Source organism: Capra hircus, chromosome 25 (genome assembly GCF_001704415.2).
Source record: "Capra hircus breed San Clemente chromosome 25, ASM170441v1, whole genome shotgun sequence".
Lineage (NCBI taxonomy): Eukaryota > Metazoa > Chordata > Mammalia > Artiodactyla > Bovidae > Capra > Capra hircus.
In genome coordinates, this window is record NC_030832.1 from 1,617,826 (window position 1) to 1,637,453 (window position 19,628).

The 19,628-nt window shown below is 66.1% G+C and overlaps 1 protein-coding gene and 1 long non-coding RNA gene across 5 annotated transcripts; one reads left to right on the top strand and one right to left on the bottom strand.

Annotated features, from left to right (window-relative positions):
• On the bottom strand, positions 191 to 18,353 carry CASKIN1 (CASK interacting protein 1). 4 transcript variants are annotated; one of them, XM_018040659.1, is made up of 20 exons: positions 18,160 to 18,352; positions 12,192 to 12,243; positions 11,989 to 12,086; positions 11,533 to 11,678; positions 11,346 to 11,441; positions 11,111 to 11,241; positions 10,514 to 10,622; positions 10,320 to 10,428; positions 10,135 to 10,229; positions 9,765 to 9,882; positions 8,520 to 8,621; positions 8,352 to 8,440; positions 8,192 to 8,276; positions 8,014 to 8,105; positions 7,125 to 7,235; positions 6,941 to 7,042; positions 5,493 to 5,631; positions 3,355 to 5,400; positions 2,244 to 2,664; positions 191 to 1,799 (listed from the first exon to the last, which is right to left on the bottom strand). In XM_018040659.1, the coding sequence occupies exons 1-20, from the start codon at positions 18,251 to 18,253 to the stop codon at positions 1,700 to 1,702; spliced, it is 4,335 nt and encodes a 1,444-aa protein (XP_017896148.1). In that variant the 5' UTR covers positions 18,254 to 18,352; the 3' UTR covers positions 191 to 1,699. The 4 variants fall into 4 exon arrangements, with proteins under 4 accessions (XP_017896148.1, XP_017896147.1, XP_017896150.1 ...); XM_018040658.1 differs by having other exon boundaries at positions 8,192 to 8,440; positions 18,160 to 18,353; XM_018040661.1 differs by lacking the exons at positions 6,941 to 7,042; positions 7,125 to 7,235.
• On the top strand, positions 8,936 to 9,758 carry LOC108633898. Its single transcript, XR_001917267.1, has 3 exons — positions 8,936 to 8,961; positions 9,199 to 9,314; positions 9,517 to 9,758. It is a non-coding gene; the product is annotated as an uncharacterized LOC108633898 (long non-coding RNA).

A 19,628-nucleotide genomic window follows, 5' to 3' on the forward strand; every position in this document is an offset into this window, starting at 1 on the left:
GGGGGACACCTGAGCATGCTGCGGGGGCACAGGCACTGGCCAGCGGGAGGGAAGCTGGCAGGGACCACAGAGGTGCCTGTTGACAACCCCAGGATGTGGTCCTGTTGGTGGCTGCTTCCCCCTGCCAGGAACAGGCAAGCCCCCCACTTACCCCAATATGCGACCCCCCACCAAAAAAAAGCCAGGCAGCTCCGTTTTCTGCTGTTTATTGACAGCTGACAGTAGCTCCCTGCCCGGACCCCCCTCCCCACCTGCTAGTCCTGGTCCGGGCCACCCACTGCAGAGAGGCCAGGCGGATGCCCAGGTCCACCCACCTGGGGACGTGTTAGCATGTGACTGCTGGGAGGGGACCCACATGCCCAGACACCACATAGGCAGAACCCTTCCACCCACCCGAATCACAGTCGCTGGTTTTCGGCGTTTTTTAATTCTCTTTTTTAAGAAATGTCAAAGTTGTGCCCAACACATGTGGATCAGCAAACACGACAGAGGAGGCCAGTCAGTACTTTTTTGGAGGGGGGCGGGGGAGAAGGCGAGAAGGGCCACATGACACGGCCTCGGCCCACGAGCAGAGCGTCTGGGAGCAGGGGCAGGGCTGGCTGGCTGGCTGCATGGGGCCAGCTGGGGCCCCCGGGAGGGAGGGTCGGGCACACCCTCGCACGCACCACACACAGCCTGGCATGCACGCCCTGCACCCACTGCTGTCACCCGGCTGACACACCCACGCTGTGCACACAGCTCCCTTGGAACCCAGGGGCACCCTCACACCAGCACCCCAGAGAGAGACGGAGCCCTGCCCACTGTCTCCACCACACAGAGGACACAGCCCAGCGGCGAGCAAGGCACATCCTTCAGGTTCTTCAGACGCAGAGAAGTTAGGAGAGAGGTCAGAGGGGAGGCCCTGGCGGAGCATGGACCCCTCCTTGGACCCCAGCCTCCTGTTTGTGCTACTGGGCCAGGGATCTGGCCACTCTGGGACCAAGGGAAGAACGGATAGACAGACAGATGGCCAGGGCCTCTTGACAGCTTTTGTCTTGAACTAGACTCCAGCGTCCTTACAGTTGGTAAATGGTTTTCTATAGAATCAATAATATTTTTTTCTTTCTTTAAATATATATTTGTTAAAGTTATACCTTTTTGTATCTCTGGGGAAATCTGCCTTAGCTCATTCCCAATAAATTAATACTCTTCGATAGCTTATATTCTGGGGAGGGGGGGTGCTTTGGGGCAGGGGGCCCAACCCAGCCCCTTGTGCTGCGCAGGAGCGGCTGGCGGAGGTCCCCATCGGGCAGTTCTGTGCTGGGCATAGGCCTGTGCTCTGCCCCAGACTGGGGAGGGGGCTACAGCGGCTGCCCCCTGCCCGCTGCCCCCCAGGGTGGACCCAACCCGGGCTCGGGGCAGGGGTTCAGGAGCGGCCCCTCCCGCACCACGGCGGGCAGAGCCTGGCGGTGGGGGCAGGCGGCCCAGCAGTTATTGCACGGGTAGGGGGCAGCAGCATCTGACCAGAGCCCTTGGGTCCCCCGGCCAGGCAGTTGTCCGGGCTGGGCCCGGCGGCAGGAGTTGTGCTTGTGCAGGAGCCTCGCGCCCGGCCCCCTGCGCCCCGCCCTCGCGGCCCCGCCCGCCTGCCTGCTCACGCCGCGCCCAGAGGTGCCCATCCTGAGGTAAAGGTCAGCGTGCGGGCCCGACGTGGGCGGCCGCGTCACTCCAGCATGGCGTCCAGCTGGTCGGCCAGGTCGTCAAACATGCTGCCAATGTCGTCAAGGATGCTGCCAGTGCTCTTCTCCTCCGCGGCCGAGGGGCTGCGGGCAGGCGCGGCGTAAGCAGGAGGGCCCGGGGCAGGGCGCCCCGCCCCTCCGCGCGAAGGCCGCCCGCTCGCGGACACCACGGCCCGCCTGCGGGGAGGGGCCGGGTAGGCCACGCCCCAGGGCGGCTGCTCGGCGCCCGACCCCGCCCACGACGGCTGCCCCGCCCCACGCACGACCAGCCCCCTCTCCGCCCATGCTGGCCCCGCCCCGCAGCGTGGGGCAAGGCTAGTTCAAGGCCACGCCCCACGCGCGGCCGCCTCTGGGGGACCGGGCGCCTCTCAGAGACCCCGCCCATGCCGGGCCCCGCCCCGCAGTGTGGGGCGGGGCTAGTTCAAAGGCCATGCCCCTCCGGCGTGACTCAATCCCTCCCTCACAGGGCATCCTACAGGTGAGCCGCAGCCTAGGCCTCGAGCAGACCGCATCGGGTCCCGCACCTACCGCGAGCCCTGTGCGTCCTCCTGCCGGATCTTCTCTTCTACGGCTTGCAGCGCCGCCGCCAGGCACGCGCTCGTCTCTTCCAGCTTCTGCCGGGCGCTGTCCCCCGGCGAGGCGCCGTCTGGCGCAGCTGGGGGCCCTGTAGCCGCGGCGGCAGCGCGCGGCGGCTTGGCGGGCACGTGCAGCGCGGGCGCACCGGGCGACGGCGGCCTGGCGGGGCTGGCGGGGCTGGCGCTCAGCGCGGGCGACGTGCTGACCGGCTTGGCGAGGGCGGCAGGTTGCTGGCGCGCCGGCGAGGGCGCGGGCGACGGGCTGGCACTGCCCGACTGCAGCCCCGCCGCGGCCTTGGCCGGCTTTGGCGCCGTGGGCGGTGGCGGCGGCTTGGGAGACACGGGCGGAGGCGTGCCGTGCGCACGCTTCACCTCTGCGGGGAGGAGGAGACTCGCACCGGGGTGGGAGGTCGCGCAGCGCGCGCTGCCCGTCCCGACCCAAGCCCTGCCGAAACACTGCTCAAGGGCTCTGCTTCGCAACCGGGAGCGAAAATAACGCCCTCTGCACTGCAAGCCCGGCTTTAGCTCCAGCCCTCCGTGCCCCTCCGCCCTGGGTCTCCCTGAGGCTGTCGGGGGGGGAGGGGGGCGCTTCCCTGTGCACACCTGTTTGGGTCACTGCTTCCAAACCCCAACCCATCCGCCCTCCACCTCCATCCCCTTCCAGGTGTTGCCTATTGTAGCCACTGGCCCTTCTGTTGCTTGAATGTCACAGGGCCTTTGCACCTCCGACCTTCCTGCCTGGAAGCCTCTCCCCTCCCTCCCGTGCTGGGATCACTCTACAGCCATGTCAGAGTCCCCCCCCCCCCACCCGAGCCCTCCAGCCTCCTGCGCCTGTCCTCCTTCCACAGGTGCTGCTATTTATGCACCTGTGCCTCCTCCACTGAGGACCTAAAGACCAAAACTGTCCCAGCTCTGGGCTGATGGGGTAGTCCAGGGGCGGCTGGATGAGGGGGTCTGACTATACCTTCCCACCCCACTCCCCCTGGCCTTCATCAGATCCAAGAAGCAGAAAACCCTGCAGACCGTGGCGTGGGGCCCCTCCCCAGCTGGCTTCCTGCACCTACCTGGGCTGCCGGGACCTGGCAGTGGCACCTTCTTGGAGGCAGGTGTGGGCGAGCCCTGGATCTTGGGTACGGGCTGAGCCAGAACAGGCTTGGGAGAGACAGGTGGCTTGGCCAGCTTCCGGGCATCGCTGTCTGGCAGGGGCAGTGGGGGTAGGTGCATGAGGTCAGAGGGCGGGGGCTCAGCAGGCGGGGGTGGCGGGGGCAGCTCTGGGGGCCCAGCCTGCTCAGAGGCTGGCCGGCGGCGCACAGTGCCTGTTCCATTCTGGTACACAGACAGCGGCGGTGGGGGAGGCTCGGGACCCGCCTCCCGCTGCTTGACCTTGGGCCGGCGCTTGACCGTGTCAGACTCAGTCAGGATGAACTTGACGTTCTCCTGCTGGCTCTGCTTGGCCCGGATGCGCCTCTTGAGGGTGGCACTGGCCTCCACCCTGGCTAGGGGCGGGCCCTCTGCACCCGCCTCGCCCTTGGCTGGACCTCGGGGCCGCTGCCGGGCAGCACCCTCTTCTACCAACTGGCCGTGGTCTGCAGGCCCCGCTGGCTCTCCAGGACCCCGGCGAGCAGTGGCCAGGAGTCCCGTGACAGGCCCGCTTAGCGTGCGGCGCCGGTTCACCACCTCTCCGTCAGGTCCAATGGCCTCCTTGTGCTTCACCGAGGCCAGCACCGTGGCCACCCGGCCTGGCTCCGGGCTGGCAGGGTGAGGCATGGGGTGGCCCTCAGGGGGCCTACGGGCTGCCCGGCCCCCACCCCCGATGGATGATAGCTCAAGCATGGCTGCGATGCTCTTCACGCTGCCGGCACTTCCTGTGTCCACACTGCCAGCCAGGTCACTGGCCCGCCGGCGCTGCGCCCGGACCCCCAGCCGGCCGTCCTCAGCCCCGGCCCCCTCGGTCTCCGCGTCTGGCGCTGGCTCATCGGCCAGGTTGGCGCTGGCCATGGCGGAGCTGGAGCGCTTGGGTGGGGGTGGGGGCGGCCCCTTCTTCCGCGGCCGCACGGCAAACGACTGACTGCGGTTGACGTTCTTGTCTGCACCGGTGGGCGCCCGCACCGAGTGGCTGCGGCCCACGCGCCTCTGGACTGTGGCGTAGGGCCCAGCGGCGGCCGGCACCAGCAACTCGTCCCGCTCCGGCTCGCTGTCCGATGCTGCATAGCGATTCAGGCTGTGGGCGCGCTTCTTGGGCCTCCCTGGCTCTGCATCAGCCTCGGGCGGCAGGCATAGCGTCGGCACCGGCGTGGGTGCGGCTGCGGGTGCGGGCCCTGGGACAGCCGGCCCAGCCTCGCTCTCCACTGGTTGGGGCAGCACATAGGCGAAGCCGCGGTGAGTGGGTGACTGAGGCAGCGAGCGGGGGGACATGGGTCGTTCCGTAGGCGGCAGCAGCTGAGGGGTGGGCTTCACCTTGGCTGTGGCTGGCGCTGGGCCATGAGGCCCCCCCAGGGCCTGCGGGGAGCTTGGCCGGGGTTTTGTGGGTGTCTGGGGGGGCGTGAAGTGGCTGGCCCCTGGCGGCAGGACCTGCCGAGGCTTGCCAGGCACCGGGGGCACACTGGCCCGCTTGACACTGTGGCCGTGGCGGCTGGGTCGGGCCTCCTTCGGGGGAGTTCCAGGGGCCGGCCCCTCATCGAGCAGGTACTCCTGGCTCCGTGACATGGGGCTGCTGGGCCCCGGGGGCCCGTCGCCCAGCAGCTCCTGGGAGCTGCTCATGTGCCGCGCCCTCCCCCCCAGGCTGGGCTCCTGCCTCCCCGAGGCCCTAGGGGCAGGCGGCAGGTGGTTGGCGGGCTTTTCAGCTGGGGCGGTGGCAGCAGCAGCCCCTTCGGCCGGGCCGGTCAAAGCTGCCTGCAGCTCCCCGCTGAGCTCGCTGTCCTGGAAGGTGGTCATCTTCGGAGACTGGCAGTCAGCCGGGGCAGGCTCCGGTGGGGGTGGCGACTCGATGGCCATCACCTCCAGCGACTGCGGTGCCTTCCGGCGCAGGGGTCCCCCCTCGTACTTGGCGTATTCTGCCTTCTGCAGCTCTGCCAGTTTCCGCACAGCCAGCATCAGCTTCTTCTGGTGGCCTGAGTGGGGGCGGGGCGCAGGTCAGGCCCGGGAGCACACTGAGGGCGGGGCGGGGAGGGGCGGGGCGGGGCGGGGCGGGGCGGGGCCTCACCCAGCTTCGTGATGCCGATCTCCTGCAGGTCCTCCCAGGTGATGTCAGTGATGAAGTCAATGTTCTCGTAGCCGTTGTCCACCAGCACCTTGTAGTACTGCGCCAGGCCAATCATGGACAGCCACACGGCCAGGTTCGCCTACGGGGCGGGGGACACAGAGGGCAGCCCAAGCTGGCTGCCCACACCCTGCCTGCTGCTCGGAGCTGGTGGAGGGGTGGGCGCTGGGCCAGCCTGGCACAGAGAGACGGAAGGACAAATGGACAGGCCGGAGGGGTCAGCACAGCCAAGGCCAGCGCACACACACGTGCGGACACGGGCAGACACACACAGAGGCGCGACCCTCTCCACGGGATGCCCTCACGGAGCGGGGGAGGAAGGCACTTCCTCACCTGCCAGGCAGGCCAGGCAGCCCTGGGGACAGCACCCACGTGGACACTCCTCACACGTCACGGACGCAGACACACAGCACCACCGACCAGCAACAGGCATACGCATAGCCTGCATCCCAGTCATCCATGGCACTGACACCCCTGAGTCACACTCACACCCTCTCACCATTTCCCCACCATCCTCAGGCACACGTCACACAGCCTTGTCACATGCGTGTGCAAGTATCCGTGATGATGTTCACCCAGAACCAGCCGGTGGAGCCCTGACTGGGATCCACCTGTCCACACTCCCAGCTGGATGTCACTCACACACCAACTCAGCACACTCGGTCACCGCCTGGGTGAGCAAGCAGAGTGAAGCCCCCGGGACCCGGGCGAGCTGGCTGGAAGGACCCCTGAGCCATGGACTGAGTGGGGCGAGACAGGCAGCGTGGGTGAGCGTGCACCCGCCTGTCGCACCCCAGGGGCCCTCAGTGGCTGCAGCATCTCCCTCCTGGACGGTGGCAGCCCGAGGCCCAGAGAGGCGGTGCAGATGGAACAGGCCCCAGGCCCCCTCTCCCATCCCAGGGCCTGTGCCTCCGCAGGGCGCCCCTGCATGACAGCACAGGCTGAGGCCACTGTGGCCATCGGTGGGCACTGGGCATGTGTTCAGCGCACGCATGTGGTCTGCATGCTGAGGCCTGTGCTCACACACGCCCTCCCTGAGCACGTGCCTGGGTGTGTGCCTGGGTGCGTGGCAGCCCCCTGCGGTGTCGGGTGGGCATGCATCGGGCAGCACTGCAGGGTGCCGGGTGGTGCCAACATCCCTGAGTGGCAAGTGGGTAGTAGAGACAGGGCTGCTCCAGGCTCCAGGCTCCCCTTGCCCCAAGAGCCCTCAGAGGAGGTCATCCCGGCCCCTGCCCAGGGAGCCTGGCCCCAGGGCCCCTGACAGACAAACAGAGACCACCCTCCGCTGTCCTCTCCCTGGGCTCCCCAGAAGGCAGGGAGGGCCGTGGCTATCTGTCCGTCTGTCGGTCTGCCCCTCCTGCACCTGGCCACCAGGGTGCAGGGGCCCTTACAGGTTTGTGCTCGGGCAGCCAGTCAGGGAGGCTCAGACCACTGATCTCCGCAGTGATTTTCTTCCGGTGGCCGGGCTTGGTGACCCCGATGGCAGTGAGGTCCTAGGTGGTGGAGATGCCTGTTAGCCAGAGGCTGGGGGCCCATCTCCAGGCCAGCTGGTGGGCAGCCTTCTGGGCAGCTCACCTCGGGGGTCATGCGGCTGATGGTGGGCAGGTCATAGCCGGCGCTGATGAAGTTGGGGGCATAGAGCTGCAGCTGGAACGTGGCAAGCCACTGGCTGACAGCCTCGGCGCCCTGGAAGACACAAGGCACCCGCTGCAGGCTCGCCTACCCGCCCCCTGGCCAGGCGTGCTCCCAGCCACCGCAGCGCCTCCTTCTCTGCTCAGCCGAAGACCACGCGGCGCAAGCTGCCGTCCGCTGGGCCGTCTGCAGCTGCCAGGCCCCCGTCAGCCTGGCCGGGTGCTCCTCCCTCTGAGTCCAGGGCTCCGCTGTCTCCGCGTCGTCCCACATGTCTCGGCTGCCTGCTGTGATCTCCACCAGGAGGGTCCTGCCGCTGTCCATATCACAGGCCTCCCCCACCGCCCCCCTTTCCTGGACCAGGGCCACCCTGCCGTGTGGCCCGTGACAGGGGCTCTGGGAACGGGGCCTCAGGAGGGGCCACTGACTGCTGCCCCCCCATGTGGGAGGTGGGCAATGCCCAAGGGGACGCAGGAGGACTCAGCCAGCAGGTCACGCCTGCCCTAGCACGAGGTGCATGCACATGGACCAGTCTCACCCCAGCACACGCTTCCACTCATCTCGCACCCACGCCCTCCACACGCACACACAGGTGCACCCATGCCCAGACCACAGTCACACTAGCCACACACAAACACACCCCCCACTCGCCTCACGCTGTGTCACACTTTTAGACACACTGGCTTACACACACAGCCTGCACAGGAGACAACAGCTACACACACAGACTGACAGACCGACAGAAGGACGGACCTGCCCACGGCGCTGGCCATGCTGTGGCCCAGCCAGGCGGGCTTCCCCGGCCCCCGCCCCTGCAGCCTCCCTGGCCCTGTACCTTGCCCTCGGACGCCGCCTCCAGCTTCTTGGGTGGCTGCTCCCCATAGCCCGGCCCCGCATGGGCCACTGGAGGCTGGGCCCGGGTCGCACCTAGGGACGAGAGGGTAGAGAAGGGGCGAGGGCTGCCCAGCGGCTACCTCCATGCCCAGCCAGCAGCGCTGTGTCCTTGCCCTTACCTGCAGGGCCTTCCAGAGGCTTGACCGGGCTGTCCCCGGGGCTGGAGTCGGACACCGGCTTCTGGGAGAGCACCGTTGCTAGGAGCTGGAACCCAGACAGACTGGCTGGCCAGTGCTGCCCCAGACCCAGGAACCCTTGCCTTGCCGCCGCCCCACCTACCTTGACCCCTTCAGAGCCAGCGTGCAGGGCGTGGCCCCCGCTGCTCCGGCCCCCAGCCGCGCTGCTCAAGCTGCCACTGCGGTCCCCACCTGCCCACAGGACAGAACAAGGTCAGCCGCCGCCCGCCCCGCCCCACCCCGCCGCCTCCCCCTGAGGCCCCCCACCCACCTGCAAAAGGCTTCCTCAGCACCCAGATCTCCTCGGGGGGCGCAGCGGGCCCCGCGGAGCTGCCTCCCTGGGGTGGACTTGGTTCGGCACCTGCTCGGGGACCTGCAGGCCGAGCACATCTGCCCTGAGCCCTGGACCAGCTCCAGGGCCTGCGTAGAGCAGAGGCCAAACGCGCACACACACATATGCACACACGTGTGAGTATATACACTCACGTGCTCACACAGAGACACACACACACATGCGTGCACACAGAGACATGCACGCACAGAGACGTGTGCACACACGCGCGTACACATGTGTGCACATGCACACACAGAGACACACGCATGTGTGCACATATGCACACACAGGCCGGGAGGCTCAGCGCCACCTCCTTCTCCCTGGCTGTCTCCAAGGAGCTGAGAGACCGTCAGAAGACCCCTCCCAACCCTGGACACTGGTGAGCAGGAGAGCAGGGCAGAGCGGGGTGCAGGCCAGGCTATTCTACCAGGGGTCCTGTATGTGGGGGTGGGGTTTGCAGGAGGGTACAAACCCCTCTGACAAGGGAGCAGGGGGAGGAGGTCCCCAGGAGCCTGGGGCCAGGGCACTCGATGACCTTGGGTGGACTGACCACACCTCCTAGCTGGCGCCTCTCTGCCCTCTCCTCAGCCTATCAACCTCCATGTCCTCTGCACAGGATAAGCCCATCACACCCATAACCCACCTGAAGCCATTCCACAGCCCTGTGGCCTCTTCCTACGCCCCTCGCTCTGTCACCAAGTCAGCTGCCCTGGGCTCTGGACCCTCGCACAGGTCACACTCTGCCCTGCCTGAGCGTCTCTGCATGTGTGGTTCCCGCTGCCCCGAAGGCACCGCCTGCAGCCTGCCCCCTTCCCCTTCTCAGGGCCTTGTCCGACCACTGTCTGAAGCATGTGTCTGTCTGCAATGTCTGGGTCACTGGTCGGCACTTTTCCCTCCATGCTGACTTCACTGTCCGGTGCTCCCCTCCCCCCAGGGCAAGCTCCTCGAGAGCGGGAACAAGGCCATTTGAGTGACCGTCTATTCCTCGAGCCTGGCATGCAGTGTCTGCTGAATCAATGGAGGACCAGGTCTGGGGACCTGCAGACCCGGATAAGAGCTGGCAGGACAAACCCCGGACCTCACACCCAGCGATGGCGGGAGCTCACGGCCCCAGCCCACCCTGCAGCACCCCGTGCACATGCTCCCGTCTGGCCGCGAGCCCCTGGCCTGGGCTGGACTTGCCTGCTCGCTTGACGATGGCCTCGCCCAGGGAAGATGGGAAGTAGCCCACACGGTCATTGCCTGTCCTGTTGTCATGGATACAGCCCTTCCAGCGGCCATCTGGGTGCTGCTCAAGGACCTGGCCGGATAAGGTGAGGGGAGCACACTCGGAGGGACTCCTTTCTGAGTCAAGTGGATAAGGTGAGTGGAGTACGCTTGGGGGGTACTCCCCTCTGGGCCAAGTGGATAAGGTGAGGGGAGCACACTTAGGGGGACTCCCCTCTGGGTCAAATGGATGGGTGGCCTGGGCCCCCCCAGTTCTTGCCAGGCATTGGGGGCAGCATCCCAGGCCCCTCTCAGCCCTGCTCCAGCAGCCCCAGACCATCCTTACTGTGATGATGTCCCCAGCTTTCACGTTGAGGCTGGTCAGGTCGTAGTTGTTGCAGTAATCCTTGGTCGCCCGGACCTGCAGGGCCGCCGAGGCCTCTGGGGACACAGGAGGTGGCAGACCCCCCGGTCCTGTGAGCCGGCCCCGCCCCGGCCCTGCCCCGGCCCCCCAGCCCCGCCCAAGCCCACCTCGCAGCAGCTGCTTGATCTCCTTGCTGGCCTGGGAGGTGGTGAACTGATGCACAATGTCCAGGGCGGTCTGGCTGTAGGTGTTCCTCACGTGGGCATTGATCCCATTCTGCGCGTGCCAGAGAGCGAGGCCTGTCAGGAGCCCCCTCCGCCCTCGCCTGACCCCCGTGCCCCCCACCCCTGCCCCAACTCACATCCAGCAGTAGCCGAACCACCTCCGTCTTCCCACAGAGCGCGGCTTCATGCAGGGCGGTGCCAGACTTGGTCTGGCGGTTAATGTCGATGCCGGCTTGGAGCAGCAGTCTGGTGGGGCGGCAGAGGGAGCAGGCAGGGCCTTGCACGGGAGTCCACTGGCCTGGCATCCTGAGTCGGCCTCTGACTCCTGGGGGCCCAGAATGAGCCAACCCGACCCCACCTCCCCAACAGGATGGCCTCCGCCAGTGACCAGGAACTTGTGGGAGTCCCCCTCCCGGTGCAAATCCTTCACATTCTGGTCTCGTCTCATCCCAGGACAAGCAGTGCTGTGATACGTGTGTTGAACATGGGGAAACAGAGGCTCAGAGACGCCGAGAGTCGCCACAGGGCCACCCGGCAGGTGGCACAGGCTGGGGGGCTGTAGAAACCCCCAACCCCCACTGGGGCATCCTCTACAGGGGTGGCTGGAGGCATCCCTTGTACCAGAGACCTGACCACATCCCCATGGCTCCCCGGCTGCTCTGGTCTTACTGCCAAGCCAGGAGCAGGCACCCCGAGGCGGGGAGCCCGTCACCCCACCCCCACCCCGGCCATACCTGATGATATCAATGTGGCCATTCTTGGCTGCCAGGTGCAGGGGGCTGGTGCCGTTGGGGTCAGTGGTGTCCCCCGGCCGGGGCTCGAGCAAGGCCGTACACATGTTGCTGCTTAGCAGCAGCTGGACCACCTGGAGGGAGGGGTGAAGAGTAGGGGGCCCAAGAAATGGGGTGGGGGGGCCCCAGGAGAAGACAGAGCAGATGGAGTCTCACTCAGCTCCCCGGGGAGACTTACCCCGACGCGGCCAAACTCACAGGCCAGGTCCAGGGGCGTCTTGCCTGAGTTGTCCACCATGCAGGGGTTGGACTGGTGCTGCAGCAGCATTTCAGACTGCAGGGACCACAGGCGCGATCAGGCCTGGGGGTGTCCGTCAGGCTCCTGCTGCCCCAGGCGCCCTGTCACCCCCAGGGGCAGTCCTTACCACATCATAGTGACCGTGCTGGGCTGCCAAGTGCAGGGGGATGTGGCCCTCGTCGGACGGGATGTTCACCGCCGAGCCCGCCTTCAGCACCAGCTTCATGGGCTCCTTCCGGCCCTGCCAGGCCGCGTAGTGCAGAGGCCGCATGCCTGGGGGGTGGACGGGGGAAGTTGGGAGCTGGAGCTAGACCCTGACCCTGACCCCAACCCTGACCTCCAGGACGCTGACCCCACGAGAAGCTGCCTTGACCCAGACCAGGACCCCGGGCTGACCTCAGATGAGGGAACATTGAGACCTCCAGGGTCCCTCCAGGGTTAAGCTCTGATCTTAACCCCCGTGCCCTTGGCTCCAAGATCCCTGGTCTTTACTGTCTACCTCCATCACTAAATTACAAGCTCCAAGAGGACAGTGGTTTTTATCCACTTCGCTCACTGCCATGTCCTGCCTGTCAGGCCTTGCCTTTGTTGTCCTTGATGTCCACAGCAGCCTGGGCCTCCAGCAGCAAGGTGATCAGCTCTGTGTTGCCATTCAGGGCCGCGTGGTGCAGGGCTGAAAAGCTGCGACGGGTGATGGACACATGTGGGCAGGTGCCAGACACCCCCCTGCCCTAGGAGTCCTTGACCCCCACACCAGACTGATGCCTCCCGGGGCTGAGAACTCACCCATCAGGGTCTTGGAAATTGACATTGATCTTCTTGGTGGAGCCCAGGAGCTCTGCCGGGGGGAGGAGACATGGTGAAGGAGGCCCACCTGGGGCCCAGCCCCCTCTAGGCGGCCCGAGAGCAGCTGGCTAGCTCCCTGGCAGGCTTAGAGCCAAAGCTATCTAGGTCTTCAGTCTAGAAGCGTTCATTCATTCAGCTCTGCTCCCTGCACCCAGCACCAGGTACCAGCTTTCGGACCTCGGTTTCTGACTGAACTGAGACGCTGGGAGGTTTCCCCAGGCCAGGCCCTGTCTGCGAGGCCGGGGCTGGGCGCCCACACAGGCGCACACATGTGCACACGAAGCCCTCCCTGGGGACGCCGGCTGAGCCCCTGCCAATGGTGGGAGGGAGAGAGCCAGCCCAATCTGTCTCTCAGAAGGGCCCAGATGGGCCCGGGGGCGGCCTGCCACACCCGGAAACCGGGGTATCTCTGGGGGAGAGCCACACTTCCAGGGTGCAGCCTCCCCCAGCTCTAGCCGCAGGCCTGGCCAGTGTGGATGTGCCCCATCCAGCCAGGCGGGAAGGGGAGGCCGACAAGTGGGCCCATGCCTCTGGGCAGCCACGCGATAGTGACCCCCTCATCGGCCTGCCTGAAGCCCTTGGGGCTCCGGCCCTCCTTCGGACGCCCCGGTCTCCTCCACAGTCCTGGCCTCCACTGGGCACCGGCCAGAGGAGCGGAGCCCACCGATGCCCTCCCCATGGGCTCAGGTCCAGCAGGACTCGGGCCAATCCCCTGCCTGTCTGGGCCGTGGTTACATAACCCATTTGTGGGTCAGTCACTCTGTGAGGGAGGGGCTGGCAGGACAGAAGCCCCTTTGTCCAGGCCCAGGACAGGGATGGGGGCGGAAGCCTGAGGGAATCGGGGCCCAGAGGGGCTGCTGCAGGGCCCACTTAGTGACCCACGGCAGCCCCAGCCACCCCTGGCCTCAGTTCTCAGCTGCTGGACGTGGGGTGTGAAGCCTCCGGTGGCCCACAAGGCCCACAGAGTCAGACGGGCCTCTGCCCCTTACTAGCCCTGTGGCCTGGGCCATGAGCTCAGATGGTCTAACGGGCCAGCCTCGCAGGTCCAAGGGCTCAACACGTGGCCGTTGCTGACACAGCTCCACAGGGATCCTCCCCACCCTCCCCAGGGAGGGGCTTCTCCAGCCAATAGCCTAAGAGCAGAGGCCCCAGGACCAGCGGTGTCTCCACCCCCGCCCCTGCCCCTGCTCAGACATGTGGCTGATGCTGAAGTCTGTCTAAGTTTGCACCAGTGCAGCCATTGGTGGTCCAGGGCAAAACCTTGGAGGCAGCCCTGGGTCCTTACGTCTTCATCGGTAAATCCTGTGGGCTCTGCCTTTAGAACCCTTTTAAAGCACACCTGGAATCCTATCCTTTCTCAGTACCAACATCCCCACCCCGGGCCAGGTCAGCATCTCTCAAAGGACCACAGCCACCTCCTCGCCACTGGCCTCCCCGCTTCCAGCCTGCCTCCTCCAGTGCCGCCTCCACACCCACTGAGGTCGGTGGGGCCCCCTGAGGACATGCGTCCGATCCCACTGCTCCCGTCTCACTGGGGTTAGAGGCCGAAGCCGGACACGCTCCCTCCTCACCCCTGCTCCAGTCACCTGAGCCTCCTTGACGGCACTCCAGCACACCTGCCTCTGCCGCCACAGGGCCTTTGCACAAGCTGTGTATGTGGAGGGGGCAGGCATTATTCTTCCCTCTTCCCATGACTCCCTCTTCGTATCCTCCAGGCCTGTATTCAAGACCTGCTTGTCAAAGCCTCCTCACTCCCATCTAAAATGGTAATTATCTGGGAGGTCTTTGGGAGTCCAGTGGTTAGGATTCAGGCCCAGGTCCAGTCCTTGGTTGGGGAACTAAGGATTCTGCAAGCCACGAAGCATGGTCAAATAATTTAAAAAACTGTTCATGTTCAGTTGCTCAGTCATGTCCTACTCTTTGCAACCCCATGGACTGCAGCACACCAGGCTTCTCTGTCCTTTGCTATCTCCTGGAGTTTGCTCAAACTCATGTCCTTTGAGATGGTGATGCCATCCAACCATCTCATCCTCTGTCGCCCCCTTCTCCTCCTGCCCTCAGTCTTTCCCAGCATCCGGGTCTTTTCCAATGAATAAATAAAATGGTAACCCCCCATCCCATCCCGTGTCTGTTGTCTTTTTCTCTTTAACTCCCATTTATCTTTTTTTATTATCCACCTCCATCACTACATTACAAGCTCCAAGAATACAGTGGTCTTTATCTACTTTGCTCACTGCCCTATCCTTTCAGCTAACACAGTGCCGGGCACACACGAGGAGCTCAGTGCCTGGTGACTGAACTGAACCCTCATCCCACATACTCTGTCCACCTGCCAGGCCCAGCTTCAAGCATGAGACCCATGTGGCCACTCAAGAGGAGCCCCGCACTGGGTGGATGCTCTGCCGCCACCGTCTAGAAACTGTTATCTTTTGGACAAGGCAGCCCCTCTTTTCGTCCGGCACTGGGCTCTGTGAACTATGCGGCCAGGTAGGCCACAAACCCTGCTGCATAGCTGAATAGAGCCCAGGCGTTGGTGGCCCACTAGGGACCCCGCCGTACTCAGGGCCGTGCTCAGCACCTTCTTGCTCCAAAAGGCTCTGCCTGACTCTAATGTTGCTGCCCCCATGCCCTTAGTTCCAGTGTAGCCAGGCTCAGCTTCTCCCCAGAGCCTCCCCAGGCCAGCTCACTCTCCCTCCAGCAGCGGGTACCCAGGCAGCAGCTCCAGGAGCTCCGAGCAGAGGCGGAGGCCCGGCCATGCCCGCAGGTGCTGAGGTCTCAGAGGGGCTGGAGGTCAAGGCCTGGAAGTGACACATGCTAGTGGGGAGGGGGCGTCTGCATCTGGAAGGGGACCACCCCCAACAGGAGGAGGAGGCTTCTTGTAAGGTGATCTCGCCCCTCCCTGGGCTGGTCTCAAAGTGCTGGGACTGGATGTAGGCGGGCTTGACGCCTTGGAGCAGCCCCCATGGGGAAACTGGGCCTCCAGGAAGCCCCTCCAGCGGCAGCCTGCCTGGGGCTGGGGGCTGCACCTTGCGGAGACAGGTGTCCTGAGTGAAGCTGGTGCAGAGCAGGGCTGCCCGGGCCTGGGGGCGGTGGGCACAGAGCGGAAGGTCCCAGGAGCTCTTCACCCTTCCCACGAGGAACGGAGTCCTACGGCTCACCGCCAGTCACGGGGCACGCACCTGGCCCCTGACCCCCAGAACTCGGGCTCGCCTGTGGCTCCCACCTCTAATTGTTCTCCTCTGACCACCCCAACCTGGGAGGCCAGTTGCAAACTCCAGCTGCAGAGGCCTCCAGGGAGACGACCCCAGACCTTCTTCTGCCCTGTCCTCGTAGCCTCCCTCCACCCCTCTGCCAGGGGCTCCTCCAGCCACGGAAGCCACGCACAGGCCACATCCGTGCCCTCCAGGGAGGGGCCTCGGCCTCCTCTGCTCCCGTGTCAGCCTGGCTGCACCCCGCAGCCTCCAGCAGGGCGAGGCCCCCCTACACCCCCAGAGCAGGCAGCACCAAGCCAGGCGCTGGAGGGCAGCTCTCGGGGGCTAAGGTGAGCAAGCACAGGAGCACCGGCCTGTGGTCTCCAGTGAATCTGAAGAAAGGGGAGGCGGGGCCTGGAGGAAGGATAGGGCGTCACCGCACCCCAGAAGGCCAGCCCCCACCCCAGTAGCTTCCCTTCCAAGCAGAACGGTCTCTTCTTCCCTCCAAGGACAACTGCTAAGGGTGGCAGCCCGTGCATGTGAGTGGAGGCTCCGTTCAGGCGGGATGGGGGAGCCGCCAGAGCCCAGGGTGACTCTGGGTGGGGGGTGGGCTGAAGTGAAGGTGTCAGTGCCAGGAAGGGACTGCAGAAACAAGGGTTGTGGGAACACCTTTAGAGTTGGGGGGCCCCAGGGAACACGGCTGGATGTCCCCCATCCCATGGCCCAAACTCCAGCTGTACTTTGCTGAATCAAAATACATCTTACTCCAAAGCAGGCCAGTGTTGCCATGACAACCGGGCTAATTCATGGAGGGATTTCTCCATCTGATTTATTACGCCCGCCCCTGTGAGTCAGAGAGCCCAGATTCAGGGGCCAGGGCAGGCAGGTGTCTCTCCTACCCGGGGACCAAGCCACACAGGGGCAAATGCAGAGATCCACGTGGGGACACGGGTGGAAGTAAAAGCCCCACACATCCCCCCAGGGGCCAGAGTGGAAGAGAGGAGTCCCCAAACCTGACGCCCCTACTTCCTCCACGCACCCGCCCTGGGCTGTCTAGGAAATGGCCACGGTGGCTCAGACAGTAAAGAATCCGCCTACAATGCGGGAGACTCAGGTTTGATCCCTGAGTCGGGAGAATCCCCTGGAGAGGGGAATGGCAACTCATTCCAGTATTCTTGCGTGGAGAATCCCATGGATTCCAGAGAAGCCTTCCAGAGAAGCCTGGGGGGCTACAGTCCATGGGCTGGCAAAGAGTCTGACACGACTGAGTGACCACCACTATCACTACTAGCCCTTCCTGAGAACACACGAAGGCCTGGGCTCCCTGCACACTCTCACTGTTCTTAAAACAAGGCTGTGGGGCAGGGACCACCCAGGGTCCCATCCCACAGATGAGGAGACCCGAGCTGTCTGCACCCAAGGTTGGCTGGCCACTAGGTGGAAGTCTTTGCCTTGCTTTCACCTCTCATCCCTGCTCCTGCTTTTGAGGCTCAGCTGAGGCGGCCTCTGCCTGAGAGCCCTGCCTTTCTGGGCCCCGAGGCCCTGAAGCTGGTCCTCGGTGGCAGCCCGTCCCTGGGCCCCGGGCACGGAAGGCAGGGCTGGCCTGCGCCTGTGAAGCACACAAGTGCAGCTCTCTAACTGCACAGGGCCGACAAGGAGCGGCCAGGCAGGGCTGCGGTGGGAGGGGTCCTCCTGGGGCTCAAGGAGCTGCTCCCCAGCTGCCCCAGGGGCCCTCTTAGCTCTCAGCATCTCGCCTGGAGAGAGGGGAGGGGGCTTCCCCTGCTTACACACCGTCCCAGGGGACGGCATGGGGCGTCGGCCACTCAGACTCTACCTGCGACCCACAGGAGGCCGGCGGTGCCCTCACAGGTGCCCTGACACACTGACACGGCCATACGCGCGCAGCCGCACACGCCCTTCCGTCCATCCCCAGCGTCCCGGGGGAGGCTCTGAGCTGAGCTGGGATGAGTGCTAGGATCAGGGCTCCAGCTCCTAAGCGTCCCCTGGGGCACCCACAGCCCCAGTTCAGGAAGGCCAGTGGGAGACCCCCTCCCCTCCCAGCCCCCTTTCCCAGCAGGGAAGCCAGAGAGGGCCAGGATGGCACCTGCCTGCAACTCAGCCTGCCTGGGGCTGGGCGACCTTGGGCCTCGGCTCCCCCTCCGGTAAACGGCCCCCCGCCGGCCATGCCTGGGCAGCCACACCCCCAGCGTGGTCCTTCCCCCCCTCCCTGCCAAGCCTGTTATTAAACACGGGGCGGGGAGGGGTCTGACAGAGACTGTCGGCCCTGTAGTCGCCCCTCACCGCAAGGCGCCCCTCCTTCTCTCCATGGCGTTGTGGTGGTGGGGGGGAGCCGCCTCGCCCTTTAAAGGCCCAGCAGAGACCTCCAGCTGTCAGCCCGCAGCCCGGGAAGGGAGGGGATCGCAGGCGGGAGAGACGTTTGCGAACGCCTGCGGCCAGGGAGGCGGATGCCGCCAGGTGCCCGCTGCGGGGCTCGGGGTGACGGCCGGGCGCTCGAGGCCGCCCCTCCTTCAGCGCTGGCCGCAGGGGGCGCGGACCGAGGGTCCCGGCGCTGCTGGCCCCGCCCCGCCCCCCGGGACCCGAGAGCATCCCCCTCCGCGGCCGGCGCCGGGCGGGGTGGGGGGCTCGGCGCTGGAGACGGCCCCGGGGCGCGCCGCCGCTCCCGCCCGCCCCCCGCGCCCCCGCGCCCCCGGACTCACTGGCCTTCCCGGGCCGCGGCCTCTGCAGCAGCCTCTGCGCGGTCCCCACGTCCTCCGCCTTCACTGCCTGCACCAGCTCCTGCTCCTTCCCCATGGCGCGGCCGGGGCCGCAGCGACGCGGCTGCGCTCCGTGCGCTCGGCGCGACTCCGAGGCGGCGGCGGCGGCCCCGCGGCACCGGCCGCCTCCTCCGCCCTCCCCCGCCTCCTCCGCCGCCCGCTCCCCTCGCCGTCCTCGGGCTCCGGCTAGGGATCGGGCTCCCGGCGCGGAGGGGGCGGGGAGCGCGTCACGGGCGGGGGGCGGCCCGGGGGCGGGGGCCGGCGGCGGCGGGCGCGAGGCGGGGGCGCGCACCTGGCGCCGCCTCCCGGACGCCTGGGTCCCCCTCCTGCGGCCGCTGACCTCGGTGCGCCCGCGCCGGCCGCGCGCCCGGCTCCTTGGCTCCGCCCCTACCTCTGGCTCCGTCCTCCCGAGACGCCCCCTCCCCACGTGCCGGCCGCGCGGCTCCGGCCTGGCCTCTGCGGACACCCCGCAGCCCGGGCGATGGCCGGGGGACTGGACGCTGAGCCCCGACTCGGCGGCGACGCCAGGCAGAGCCCGAGAGCCTTCCAGAGGCTGCGGGACCCACGGGGGGAGGGACTCTGGCAGTGGGCGGGCGGGGACCCGGGCACCGAGAGACCCGGGCACCGGGCGCGGGAGCCGGGCCGCCAGAGGCTGTCAGACATTTCTGGCCCGTGGCTCCCGTGGGAGGTGTCGAGGGACTGTGAAGAGGAATCTCCCAGTAATGAATTCGGTGTCAGGGAACCCGCACACCCCCCGCCCCGCAACTGCACCTTCACGCCCTGCTGTCTCCAGCTCTCTCCATAAACAATGCGACCCCCATCCCCGCCTCAATCTGAACCCCGACCTCAGTGCACCTGCCCATCACCAGCTGGGGTTTAGCCCCCTATGCTTTCCACTAAGACGGACTGGGTTACTTCATCCCCAGCACCGAGTGGGATGTAACTCTTCAGATCCACAAGCGTGGGTGGGGGAGTGGGGGGGGGCCTGTAAGGGGGCTTCAATACCCCCACCCCCAGCACCAGTGGGGTCACAGCCCTGCCCAGCAGCAACCTGACCCCCCACACAAGCCTGCTTACCGCCCCCCACCCCCCCAGCCTCCAGCCACAGCTTCTGACAGCTCCACCACTCCCCCTATACACACAGGTCTCATCCTTCCGACCTCAGCCTCCTCGAGGCCTCACCTTGTTTGGCATGGCTGCAGCATTCTAGAGACAGAGCTGCTCAGACTCTCCTCATTTGCAAGGACGGGCAGATGATCCCTCCTCCACACAGCTTTGGGAAGGTTCACACACATGATGGCGGGACACCCCTCTCCCACCCAGATCATCAAGCTGGTCCAGGAAGAGGCAGCCAGAGGGTGGAGGAGGGTGAGCAGCAGGCACTGGGATTCCCTGATCTGGGCAGCTGGTCA

What these genes read in the sequence shown, in the direction of transcription:
- CASKIN1 (XM_018040658.1), bottom strand. Translation starts at nt 18,253, where the DNA reads ATGGGGAAGGAGCAGGAGCTGGTGCAGGCAGTGAAGGCGGAGGACGTG. An exon ending in GCCGCGGCCCGGGAAGGCCA is followed by an intron (nt 12,244 to 18,159) that starts GTGAGTCCGGGG and finishes TCCCCCCGGCAG; the next exon opens with AGCTCCTGGGCTCCACCAAG. An exon ending in GGCTGCCCGAGCACAAACCT is followed by an intron (nt 5,632 to 6,940) that starts GTAAGGGCCCCT and finishes CCCGCCCCGTAG; the next exon opens with GCGAACCTGGCCGTGTGGCT.